At 33.6% G+C, this 13672-nt stretch overlaps 1 protein-coding gene across 4 annotated transcripts; it reads left to right on the top strand.

The window, feature by feature from the left end:
- The first annotated feature begins 4768 nt into the window (after positions 1-4768).
- Positions 4769-11847, top strand: LOC18448575 (uncharacterized). 4 transcript variants are annotated; one of them, XM_006858636.4, is made up of 6 exons: positions 4769-5037; positions 7616-7647; positions 9655-9855; positions 10412-10462; positions 11072-11139; positions 11553-11847. In XM_006858636.4, the coding sequence occupies exons 1-6, from the start codon at positions 4985-4987 to the stop codon at positions 11607-11609; spliced, it is 462 nt and encodes a 153-aa protein (XP_006858698.2). In that variant the 5' UTR covers positions 4769-4984; the 3' UTR covers positions 11610-11847. The 4 variants fall into 4 exon arrangements, with proteins under 4 accessions (XP_006858698.2, XP_088725495.1, XP_088725493.1 ...); XM_088869369.1 differs by lacking the exon at positions 7616-7647; XM_088869367.1 differs by lacking the exons at positions 11072-11139; positions 11553-11847 and adding an exon at positions 10860-11046.
- The last annotated feature ends 1825 nt before the right edge of the window (positions 11848-13672 follow it).

The raw sequence follows: 13672 nt of genomic DNA, 5'->3' as shown, positions 1-13672 counted from the left end.
CAAAAAGTTTGCGACATTATTTTCACCTCACCATTGATTATCAAATCAAGATCAAAACTCAAAAAATGATACAGATCTTGCGGATTTACGAACACTTATTTTTAAGGCGAAATAGATTACCTATATATTTTGCTATAATGCACACTATTTTTAGAGCTTGAAATCATTTTTATTTTCAAAACCCATATATTCAAACCGAGCCGCCTGGCCCCCATCCCAATATTGGGGTGGCAACGGGTGGGGTCGAGTTCGGTTGGACTTGGGCTCAGACTTGAAAAAAGGATATGGGACCCAGACCCGACCCAAAAATTAGAATATCTATGATCTAACTCTATTTCATATATGGGTGCTGTTCGCATACAGACGCCTCCGTAGGTGTAGAGGTACGGTGCCCTTCAAAATTTATCATGGTATATAATTTTGATGTAAAATGTTATTAGAATTATCTCAAAATCTAATTTTATATCTAATTATAAAATTTTAAACTTAAAAACTAGTTAAAATCAAGTAGATCTATAAATATATGAAAATCTTGAAAATGGATGGTGTAGATAATATGTTGTAAAATGCACTATTTATGAGACTTAAAATCTTTCTATTTTTCATAGTCATACATCTCGATATCGAAATGATCAATGAAATGGTTTTTCAACATTAAAACTACCTTTTCTGATGGATTTTTGAGGGACATCCATAGTTCTACATTATAAGATAGCATCTTTATATAAACTTTTTCCTTCATATATTGAAAGATGAAAAAAATTACTGGACACATACCAAAATGAACGCGATTGGACCCACACCTGGATCCAAATAATATTCGGGTCCAATACGTGGACGTAGACCGGACCCGTCAAATCCATATCCAGACCCCGTCAAATCCATATCCAGACCTTGATCTAGGTCTACCCCTTGGGTCGGATCCGGGTTCATTGCCACCCCTAAGACGCATTATTACTACACAATACTGATGGTTTGGATATATTGAATGACTTCATGAGCATAATGAAAAGCACCATGGGAGGTTTTGAAAAAACAATTAATAAGGTCGGTGCTGCACGTGAAAACTGTCAGAGGAAGTGATGATAAAAAAAAATGTGAGCAAAAAGACAATAAGTCTCACGTGAGAAGCAGCAAAGTAATATTTATAAGTAATTAAATTGCTTATTGGTAATAATGAGTTTCAATTATTACTTATTGGCTATCTATTGTGATCAGCTGTGATGGAAAGCTTGCATTAATTAATTAGGAACTTAGATTTTACGAATTTTTACATAAAAGTTATATTTTATTTTTAATATTTAAAAATAAAAAAAGTACATAAAAAGACCATTTATTTTTTATATAAATAAGTCACAATCGCTTTTGTCTTTCGGATTTCAAATCGGGTGGTTATAAGTATGTACTACATTCAAAATTTAAAAAACAAATTTATTGAACTTTGAAGCACAACTCAAGTTGTCAAATTCAAATGGGATGGCTTGAGGTATTTGTGACCTCCTTGTAAAAGGGACAAACAATCTCATAGTATAGAATCATTTTATATTTTACAACCAAATCCATTTTTTGGGTAGTAAGTGTGTTTTGATTTTATTTATTTAGCTATTTATCAATGGGTGTGGTTTGTAGCCTAGGCTCTAAACTATCAAATTAGAGCCTACTTTCAAATAGTGACGAGAAATATAGTTTCAATACTGAAAATACTTGTGTAGCCTTAAAATATATTTTTATCTTTATTTATAAAGTTTAAAACTTAAAAAATAGTGTAGATCGATAGATATATGAAAACTTTAAAATCTTAAAAATTGACGGTCAAAAAATGCATTACAAAATACACTATTTCCAAAACTTGAAATCTATTTTTTTCTCATGTCCATGCGTCTTGATATTGAGAAGATCAATTTGAGGATATTTGGACATCAAAACAACCTCTTATAGTGAAAATTTTGATGTAGGCTCAAATTTGATTATTTAGAGCCTCGACACTATATAAACTTTTCCCTTTATCAATAGATCAAAGTAAGCTCAAATTTAGTGTGTACAAACTTCTCACCATTATACACCTGTAAAAAGTTTTTAAAAAATAATTTAAAATATATGAAATTAGCACACTACCCTAAATACTATAGGGTTAGTTTAGTTATTTTATTTATTTTAAATTATGTTTTAATTGTTGCATGTTTATGATATGAAAAATGATGAATATAACAAATTTGACAATCTAATATATATATATATAATATTTCATGTTATTGTAAAATAAAAATTTATTGTAAAATATGAAATGTATGGAACCGTGAGTCAAAGGATTTCATGAGAATAGCTGATTTAGAAGGAATTTATTTATTTTCCTTTAAGAAAGTTTCTATAACACAATGATGTTTGTTCATTATTGAATCATCTAATCGTAGTCTTTGGGCTTGTACTGCTGTCTTACAAAGGATTACCTGTAGTAGTAAGAAAAGGTTATTAAAGAGTTTAAATTACTTTACACTTTAAGGATTACTTTTTAACAATCATTTCAATTGTGTACCTCCCAAAAAGTAAAAATACTTAAATTGCCCTTATTTACTTAAATTGCCTCTATTTAAAAATAGGAGCCAAAAATAATATATGGTATTTAGATAATTTAATGAGGCTAAATTGAAGGTTCCTAATCCATAATAAAGGCAATTAAATTATTTTTTAAAAAATATTTTGAGAGGCATATGATTAAAAAAGTTTTAAAATAACCATTGCGAACGTTTTATAGAGTCATTTGGACCCCTTAGTAATTTAGTAGGGAAAAGTTTATATAGAGCTGAGATTCTAAATAATCAAATTAAAATGTATCTCAAATATTTCACTATAAGATGTTATTTTGATGCCCAAATATTTTTAAATTGATCATCTCAACATCAAGATGCATGGGCATAAGAAAAAAATGGATTTCAAGTTTTGGAAATAGTATATTTTGTAGCATATTGTTGGGCCATCAATTTTTAAAATTTTAAAGTTTTCATAGATCTCTTGATCTACACTATTTTTTAAGCTTTAAACTTTATAAATAAAGATAAAAATATATTTGAAGGCTATCAAAAAGATTTCCAATATTGAAACCATATTTCTCAATGCTATTTGAAGGTAGGCTCTAATTTGATTGTTTAGAGCCTAGGCTCTATGCAAACCGTACCCAATTTAGTAAAGGAAAAAGTTTATATATGTGCCGATCTAAACAATCAAATTAGGGCGTACCTAAGAAATTTCATTAAAAGAGGTTGTTTTGATGTTCAAATATCCTCAAATTAATCATGTGGACCTCAAAATATATGGGCACGAAAAAAAAAATGGTTTTCAAGTTGGGAAATAGTACATATTGAAGCTTTAAATTATATAATTATAGATAAAAATATATTTTAAGGTTGTAACAAATATTCATAATATTGAAACCACACTTTTCGATACTATTTGATGGTGAGCTTTACTTTAATTGTTTATAGCCTCGGCCTTGTACAAACTGCACCCTTTAATAAAAGGTTTTTAGTTTCCCTATAAACCATTTATATTATATTTTTATTGCAATGAGCTATGACTTCAAGTTTGGTTCCCATGACACTTAACCAAATTATTGCAGTGTTACTAACTAGGGACAATTATACTACAAGGCAAGTTGCCTTTGGCACATCAAGGTCGCAACCGCCATGAGCCTGTAACTTGGACCTAGGCCACCAAGTCTAGGTGCATGATCAATTTTTGGTACAAGGTGTCAATTACTCATTAGTGTGAAGTTAGGAGGTTAGGGGTGTGTCGTGAAATCCAATTTTTTTTTGTTGAATATTGAGAGTAATAATTAACATATTATTCGATCCAACAGCCGAGATTGACTGTAACCTTTTTGTAGCAAAAAGTAAATAATTTTATTATAAATTTTACGAGTTTTTTCTCTCTAAATAAACATATTTGTCTCAAGTTCACATTTATACGAAGTCAATATTCTATTTTTTCGGGATAGGAAAAAATTTTGGGACACTTTCTTTGTTAAAACTTGCACACTTTATTTCTCTAAAAACACTTTTGATCTCTCTAAAATTTGTATGCTTTGTCCACCCTATTTATTAATGTTTTAAAAAATGAATTGGTGAAATAGATTATCCGCCCCCAATATCAATATGGATCAGCTAGATTGTGTTCTAAATCGTTCTTGAATCATTTGAATCAATGATCCAATATTTTTTTGAAAATATTTAAAAAAAAAATTAAAATAAAGGTTTATAAAATGAAGGAAAAAAATGAAAAATGGGGTTTTGTGGGAGAATTAAGGGGATGGAGATCTATAGCATTTTGGAACCGGTTCGGTCTCGATCAATTTCACATCTAAATCCACGACGCGGGTTGAAAACCTTTCGGATTTTCAAACACTGCTATCTACTGTCTATTATGACTTGAGAGCACTTTCTCTCTCTAAAAAAGTTCAGGAATATTTTTTGTCTAGAAATCCTATATCACACTCAAAAAATCGTGTATCCATTTCCATTTTATTATCTTAATTTTTTTTTTTGACTTAGGCAAGTAATACAGAGCCACTTTCTCACTCCAAAAACCTGTCCACACATTCTCTCTCTAAAAAAATCCTATTTCTCTCTCTAAAGATCATATTATAAGCCCACAGTCTATTTTATCTTCGACAAGTTTCAAGTTTAAAATAGGCACTTTCTCTCTCTAAATAACCGACGCTATTTTCTCTCTCTAGACTGAGACCCTTTTATACTCGCAGTTTTATTTGATCACTGATTTGATGCCACCCTGCACTCGTGGGGGAGCAAAAGGCCCCAAATCTCCTATGCGGAGTAGGAGTCTTGGGTTGGATGATTTGCCCCAAATTAGGGTTAGGGCTTGTTTAGCCCTTCTCCTCCCTGGTGCCTGGTTCTAAGGTTTTCCTACTATCCAGAGCTTCTAAGTCTCTCATGGTGTTCTCTTGCCCTAAGGTTTGACACACTCAAGAGATATGCTCGAAAACAGTTCGGGAGATGCGACCGTTAAGAGATACGTTCCTCCAAGGCAAGAAAAACATTTAATTTTCCCTCTTTTATTGCAGATTTCTATGTTTTTGTGCATTACAATCATGACAGGTAATTATATGGGTACATTGATGGTTTTGTTATTAATTGTGTGAGATTTCTCTCTTGTGTGATCTCTCCTCTCTACCTCTTGATTCTGATGTTTTTGGGCGATTAATGACTTGAGTAAATTAGTTTGTAGTACGATATTGATTTGTTAATTTGATTTTGGATTTTCTCAGTGGATAATTCGGCTGATTTAATTAGGTGGTAATATTTTTTTTCCATTTATTCGTGTGTTTAATTTATAATATATACTTTTTTGTTTGGAGTAGATTCAAGTTTTAGCTTGGAATCTTGGAGTCCTTCGTCTATAATGTGCTGGTTACAGTAGAATAGGATCTCTCTTTCTCTCTCTCTCTCTCTCTCTCTCTATATATATATATATATATTATTTTTACTGTTGTCGTCTTTTTATTTCTAGGCATTTTTGGCATTAATTATTGTGCTAATTTAGCTCTAATTGAAATATACAAGGTTCAATAACTCGGCTTGGACTTGGGATTAGGCCCTGCCCATGCCGATTAAGTTGGGTGAGTCTGAGTGGATTCACCCGAATCTTACTCCATCATTCTGCTATACCCTAAGTCAGACCATAAATCACCCTATCTCTTTTTGCTATTTCTATCCATATCCTTTGTTGTTATTCCCTTGCCTTTTTGGAACCTTCCACTTGAACTAAACGGCTCCTTGTAACTTTGTTATTCTAGGTCAACACTGCACATAGCAAAACCACCTAAGGCTATTTTATCTCATCTTATCGCCTATTGGCATTACTCTTAAGTTCCCACGGATGTATTCAATTTGAATTGTATCCTTTCTTGTCTTGTCACTCATCTATCTCAACATCCTCATCTCAACTACACTCATTCTATGAATATGTTGTTTCTTGATTGTCTAACATTCCGTCGCATAAAACATGACTGATCTTACAACCGTCCTATATAACTTCCCCTTCAATTTCCTTAGTACACAATGATTACATAAGATTCTAGAAGCACATCTCCACTTTGTCTACCCAACTCTAACTCTATATGCGGCATCTTCTTTATTCTCTCCATTTCATGAATTATTGAAATTGATTTATAGCTGGAAACATTTCAGAAAAATCCAGAAAAGGGTAATGCATAAAAACATGGCATATGATTAGAAAAACTCACAGATCATCAACAAAAACTTCAAAATGATATATAGAATATATATTTTTTTGAGAATGTTAACTTAAAAATAATTAGAATATTTATATATTAATTTTACAAGAAATTTAATATTTAATATTTTTTAATGAATTTCTTATCTTACCCGAGTTTCTATCCTAGTACTCGGCTCCGCAAGGGGCCGAGACTGAGTAAGTTGGCTGAGTTTTCAAACACTGGAAATTTATGTTGTGAAGCTGTTTCAGTAGTCTCTCTCTATCTGTTGTGGGTATTTAGAGTTTCTATGTCTACTTTTAAGAGAGCCCTATATGCTCTCCCTCTCTCTCTAGTACAAGACACACAGTTTTGAAGATTTTCAGTTGAAGATTGCAATAGCTCTCTTTGTCAAGATTTCAATAATTGGCTCTGAAACCAAGAGTCAAATTGTTCCTTAATTAGTGCACAGTGCTTTGTTCCTTTTGTTGTGAATCATCTGCTTTAATTTGATTATTGTGTTATCGATCGTGAATCATTGTTGGTTTTTACCTTTTCTTTTTGGGAAGCCTCATTGCTTTGGGGTTGAAGGGGCTTACTTGGGATCGTTAGTCACCTTGTTTATTCAGTTGATTTTGAAAATTTGGTCCTTTGTCTTAATCCCATCACATGGTTTATTTTGCATTCTATATTTATCTCATTTGTTTTCTCATTTAAAAATTTTATACCCCCCAACATAATCAATAGCCAAAGCATTATTTTTTGAATTCACAATGATTTCTATTATGGTTGTTGGAACTTTTCTTTATTTATTTATTTTAGAGCAATGTTCGTATTTTAAAATTTCACTCTACTTTTTGTGTTCTTGATCCATTCAGTATTGTTTAGATTATTTGTGTAGCTTTACCCGAACTATAACTTGGGATGGAGCTTAGTCTTTGCCTAGTTCTAGATGCTGAGATTTTAGATTCTATGTTAGAAGTGGTTAATTTTTCATCTATTTGGTTTGATTATTTGTCTATCTCTGGACAATTAATAAGCTTTCATAAAAAACTTATCAAACTTATAATTCTTGTGCTGAGGTCAAAGACATTTATGGTATTGCTATAGTACACAAACATTTCAATATGGAAAGCGAATTTTGTTCTCGTCTTCTAGACTGGTTACATGACATCTGTATTGGTGCATCATTCAATTACTCATTCTCTTTTTTACTTATTTCTTTTTTTATTTCATTTTTCTTAATTTTTAAATCTGTTGACTTTTCTTGTTCATATTATAGCTACAAGAAATTTTTAATTGGGTGGTGTCAATGCTTGGTTTATTGGTGTCAATGCTTGGTTTATATATATGTTGTGGTCTTCTTTATTGGGCATTTTATGGTTGCAGGAATCGTGTTCTCAACAGGCGCAAATCTGGAGGTATGTAAACCTTCTATGCCATCATTTAACTCATTTTTTCATTTTAGTTGAGTGTTTTGGTACTCTTACGCAGTGTTCAGGGACTGAGTCTAGATGCTGAACGTTGTTCAAATGAATGATGTTGGGTAATCCATGTCTTAAAAGTGCCAGGCCTAGTAGTTCTTCTATGCCACCTTACGACTGAGGTTTTCATTTTACTTGAGTGTTTTAAATATTGGTATTCAAATGAGATGTTGTTGGGTAATCTGTCTTTGTAGTGCCAGGCCTACATACTTCCTTAAAAGTAGAGCCTAATTTGTTCTCTCTTAATAAATAAGGATCTCACTGTTCATGATATATGTCCGAATTTGGGTGAAGGTTTATCTTTTTTTATGGATTCGACAATGATGATATTCAATAATGTATATCCGAAGAAAGCTTTACAGTTTTGGAAAATGGTTGTACTTTTCATCTCATTCTGAATGCTTATTTGAGAAAAAAATTGTTTCCTATATGGTTGAACTTTTCTGCATATATTAGTAGGAGAAATTAGCAGTTCTGAGGGTAACTCTAAGCTGTTTTTTCTTTATGTGCTACTATTAAAACAACAATACCTAGCCCATTGCTCTTGCTTCAAGAGAATGTACATTTCAAACTGCTTAGCTCATTGAAGTGACCTTTTGCTGTGGGGCATTGTTTAAAAGATCACTGACCCGAGTTGCCTTGGATAGAGACCTGGCAAGTCTGGAAGCTAAACCTAGGGACCTGCCCCAAGTCTCACCGTGTTTCACTTTTTGTCAATCTTTAGCAGACTTGGCCGGTGTTGAACTGGGTGACTCAGGCTCAGAACCTTCCGACCTGAGTACTGATTCTTAGATACTTTTGTCAGGACGACATTAGCACCATAGAGTGATTTTATATTATCTTGCCTAAAACGGTTTTCCCATAGTGCAAACATATATTCTGATCTCTTACCACTTACCAGCTATAGCCTGTTAGGCATGAGGGTTCAAATGAGATGATTTTTTTATCAATATAATAATGCATATGAAATTTTTTTGCATAAAACAATATTTTATATACTAAATCAGTGATGCTCAATGTTGCATTTTTAAATCTAAGTGCTTTGGCTGATGCCTTCAGCTTCAGTCCCTGGTCCAAAGCAAAGTGCCATTTCAACCTAAGAGTGCTGTTGTAATTTGTTCCCCTTACTTATTTCTTTTTGCATGAGTTTTATAACTTCCATGGATTTTCAGTAATGAATCTCCAATACCTTTTTAGGAATTAGTTGAATGGGGAGATTTGGGGTGCATAAAATAAATTTGGAATACTTCTCTCTAACATCTCTCTCCCCTCTCTCTCTCTCTCTCTACATGATTACATTCGAAGATATTTATCTTAATTTAGGAATTTCTATTTATATTTCTTCTTTTGGTAAGTTATTTTAATCTTCACCAAAACTTATCTTATTCTGATGATTATGAATCCAATCTTAATTATGGTTTGAGATGTAGACCTGCTTCTACAAAGTTCCTTTCCTTTATCTCAAATTAACAGTGTAACACAATGAACTTCTACATTTTTTCTTTAATCAACAATTTTTTTTTTTTTTTCTTCTGTAATAGCTTGTTTCCAACATTGACTGAGCAGATTGTATATTCTAATTATATACAAAAGAGTGCACCCAACAAGGTGTGTGCTTGGAATTATAATGGCGCTGTCTAAAGACATTTTTCTTAGTGTTCTTTCTATTTTTTTCTTAATTTTGTCAATTTGTTTGGTTTACTTTTTGCATTGCATTTAAGGGTCCCTAAGTAGCAAAGTTTACATAGTTGATTAAGATACTAATTTTGGTTGCTAAATGTAATTTAGGAATCTGTAGGGAACGTGGTCCAAGAAGCATTTAGCTTCCAATTCTCCATCTTTGAACATTCCATGAATCATGATTAATGAACTAGATATGAAAAGCTGTTAGCTTTATAGAACTTTGGATGTCTTAATAATGTGTGATCTGATCGACTTCGACAGATCGCTTTGAGAGATTAAACTACTTTCATGGCAGTGAAGGAGAGAGGAGTATTGGAACTTCTTCAAAAAACTCATCTTTGACGGAGCATGGTGAGGCAGGTAGTAGCAGCAGCCTTCAGAACGATACCAACCCACTTGTTGCAGGGTCAGTTTTGGTTGATGGATGTAGTAACAGTGAGGCTGCCAAGCTGATGAGCGAGCGTGAGTATGCACGTTTGATTATACGAAAGATTTATCTTGTTTGCTTTCCTTTAGGTGGTCTTCTGAACATGCAGCATGGGTTAAGATTTACACTAAAGCTATATAAACTGAATATTTGGGTGTGTATACTTTAGTTCAATCAACTATGGTATAAACGTAGTTCATTGGGTTCTTTTAACCTAATGGATCAATCACCACCCTTTCTTTCACTGGAAGGTAGTAACTGAAGGGACCATGGTATTCATATTCCATTGGACCATACATGTGCAACATGCATGCACGAGCACACATACACACATACTGAGAGAAAGAGGAGGTTGTTGGGGGGGTTGGAGCGGCACTTAGACACAGCATATGCATCTGTTTTTGCGTGTGTTTTAAGGCAGGCACTTGTACACATGTATTTCAATTCATGTAGATGTAGCAACTGTGTGTATAAAGCATATTTTACTTGATTGTATATGATGGTCAATATTGTCATGCAATGTGAATTGTTATACATGTGTCCTTGCTTAATTAATAGCCTTCTTTGTCTCTGATATTCTGCTATATGCAGGCTGGGCAGCTGCAATGTCATCCTATAATGATCCATCAGTTGAGGTGACTGGTAAGCTAATGCTATTCCCCGCAATGTCATCAGGATTGGACCTGTCATTGAATTGGTGATAGCACTGGTCCGATCCAAATTGTTCAGACCAGTAGGCTCACAGGTCAAACTGGTCTGAAAAAATATATATTCTAGAAATTTAAAACTGCATCAAACCGGATTAAAAACTGGTTTGAATCATTCTGAACTGTTCCAAACCTGCCTGTTCAATCGGTCCAACCGGTTGAACAGGGCTGGTTCAGACTGTTTTGACCAGTTGCCTGTTCATTTCTCAGACTGGACCAGTTCCAAGCTCTATTCCCAGTCTAATTGGTTTGACTGGCCAGTTTGGTCCTATCTTAATAACATTGATTCTCAATTAATGATCTCCATGTTGGTTGACATTTTGGAAATACAGATTATCTAATCAGTCAGAATGCTAGTTGTATACATGTGAGTTGCAGGGAAAGGGAGAGAGAGATTGGAAGTCATAGGTTTCGATTTCTACATCATGATATACTTGAGGCAAATGAGTATCTTTTAAAGTGAAAAAAGAACCCAATACGTGCTAGTTTATGTAAAGACCATCGGGTTGCAATCTAATGGCTTAATTTGTTTCTTATGAACCAGAAAAGCCGGTGATGTACTCTGGTTCCAGTGGGTCAGCATGGGGCTCCTCAAAGCTTACTTACCATACGGTAACGGGATGCTTGCGATACTAAAATTTTCTTTCCTTTGCAATGTCCACAGAGAGAGAGAGAGAGAGAGAGAGAGAGAGAGAGAGAGAGAGAGATTGAATGGTGAGACGGTAGATTTCAAGCACAAATTGAATTTTAGAGAGAGTAGATTTTATGCACAAATTGAATGGAGAGAGAGAGAGAGAGAGAGAGAGAGAGAGAGAGAGGGAGATTGAATGGTGAGACGGTAGATTTCGAGCACGAATTGAATTTTGGAGAGAGAGAGAGATTTCATGCACAAATTGAGTGGTGAGAGAGTAGATTTCATGCATGAATCGAATGGGGAGAGAGAGAGAGGGGGAGAGGGTAGATTTGATGCACTTATTGAATGGGTAGTCATGGCTCTAATTATTTGTAGTATTTTTTATGGACAGATGGATTTCTTTGCAGAGCTTCAGAAGGCAATTCTAGCATCCAATGCCAAAGATTGAAATGGTGAATAAAATAAACATGGAAATGGAATTGGGCATATGCCAAAAAGCTCTTGTCTTCTATTCTAGACTTAGATGCTCTTATGACACCTTTGATTTTAAGGACAAAAATGGCATCATTTGTGGACGGATTGGTTTCCCACTTCTAAACTGAACATCTATACTTCTGTAATTCACTTTCTAGGGTTGAAGCCTTTGAAACTTGTGGAATGACATGTTTAGGTGACCATGGCTAGACTCTCTCTCTCTCAGTGGCTTTGTAGATTTGTGTGTTTGATAGATACATTGGGAGGGACTTGCTCTCACCCTGTATTCATTTAGATGGATATCCCCTTGCATTCATTTAGATGGATGTTTTGAATCAGGGTCTATAACTCTATACGCAGAATTATTGCTCTTCTATACTATATTTGGGGGTTGACATATGTCTAATATTTAATGAGATGCTTAGTACTAAGCTAACAATAATGTCTCAGATTAGCGTCAGTTATTATTGGATGGTTTTTGTTCAATCTTGAGATTTTGAGTAAGTTGGAAGGATTTTTTTGATCCAAAATTTTGGGATTCATTTAAGTAATATCATTTGATTATTTTCAAGGGCAAAAATTGTATTCGAAGTTCTTGAAAACCTAGGCCTCGCCCTCCAAAAATTGGATGGTTCTTGTTTAATCTTGGAACATTAAATTTTTGAGGCACATAAATAGTCATGTTCAACTTAGTTTTTAGAAAATATAAAAAACCTTACGGTATCAATAATAGGGTCAAAATGTTACACTTGAGGATATAGCTTTAAATTTCTTTATCAATCAAGTACTCAAAAAAAAAGAAAAAATTTCTTAGAATGCCGTTATTCAGTATTGGGAAGTTGGAACAATTAGGGGTACTTTAAAAATTCTACCACCAAATAGGCCTTAACCAAATGATAATTAGAGATAAAAGTATGTATTGAGCCCATACCTCTTGATCTTATTTATGAACGAGTTAATTAGGCACTTACAAGATGAAGTATTGTGGTGTATGTTGTTTATAGATAAGACCTGAAGTGGTGTCAACCCAAAGTTAGAATTTTGAAGGCATGCTCTAAAATTTAAAGGTTTTAAAATTAGTTAGATTAAGACATATTATATGGAATGTAAATTTAGTAATAATACGAGTAAAGACAATGAAGTACTTAAAGTAATGGTTATGAAATACCAAAACAAAAGAGCACTTTTGATATCTTGGGTTAATAATCTAGGAAAATGAAAATATTAAGGAAGATGTCACACATAGTAGAGCTAGGTAAGCGAAGTGGAGATGTGCAATTGGCGTTTTATGTGATCGCCACATACTAATGTAGCTAAAGGGTAAGTTCTATAGAACAATTGTAAGACCATTTTTACTTTATAGGGTAGAATATTGGGCAGTCAAGAAACAATATACTCTTAGGATGACTGTAGCTGAGACGATGATGTTGAGATGAATAAGTGGCAAGATAAGAAGGGATAATAATTTGAAATAGCCTCATCAAGTTCGCTTCGCTTCGGCCGAAGAGGCCGAAGCCTTTGAATTTTAGGCATAAACCGAAGAGAAGCGAAGCGTGGTGCTAGTGCTTCGGGCTGCTTCGGTCAAATTCGGATCGCTACAGGTATGGTTCGACCAACAAAGAAATAGCTATATAAATGTATTTTTTTTATTTTTAATTTGAATTTTTTTCATTATTGGTATATATTTTTTATATAAATATGTAATTTATTTATACTAATTTTTTTTAAAAAAAGTCCGAAGTCTTCTTTCGAATCGGCTGAAGCACTTAAGCGCTTCATTTTTCTCACCAAACCAAATAAGGCTTCCAAGCGAATCTGACAACATTGATTTGAAATGAATACATTAGGGGCAACTTAGGTGTGACTCTAATAGGCTGTACGATGAGAGAAAGTAAACTTAAGTGAGCATGTATGTACAGTGCAGATCCAGTACAACACCTATCAGGAGGTGTGGGTTGGTTTAAGTGGAAAGCTAAAAAAATAGTAAAAAATAAGCCCAAAATGACATGGATGAAAGTAGTGAAAAAAAATATGAAG

Source organism: Amborella trichopoda, chromosome 6, assembly GCF_054954075.1.
Source record: "Amborella trichopoda isolate Santa Cruz 75 chromosome 6, AtrichopodaSantaCruz75HAP2 v2.0, whole genome shotgun sequence".
Lineage (NCBI taxonomy): Eukaryota > Viridiplantae > Streptophyta > Magnoliopsida > Amborellales > Amborellaceae > Amborella > Amborella trichopoda.
The sequence above is the reverse complement of the archived record's forward strand: the minus strand, read 5'-3'. Positions and strand labels throughout refer to the sequence as shown.

Coding starts and splice junctions, on each gene's coding strand:
- LOC18448575 (XM_088869367.1), top strand. CDS start 4,985: ATGCTCGAAAACAGTTCGGGAGATGCGACCGTTAAGAGATACGTTCCT. Junction 7,648..9,654: donor CAACAGGCGCAAATCTGGAG/GTATGTAAACCT, acceptor CGACTTCGACAG/ATCGCTTTGAGAGATTAAAC. Junction 10,463..10,859: donor TCCATCAGTTGAGGTGACTG/GTAAGCTAATGC, acceptor TTGGAAATACAG/ATTATCTAATCAGTCAGAAT.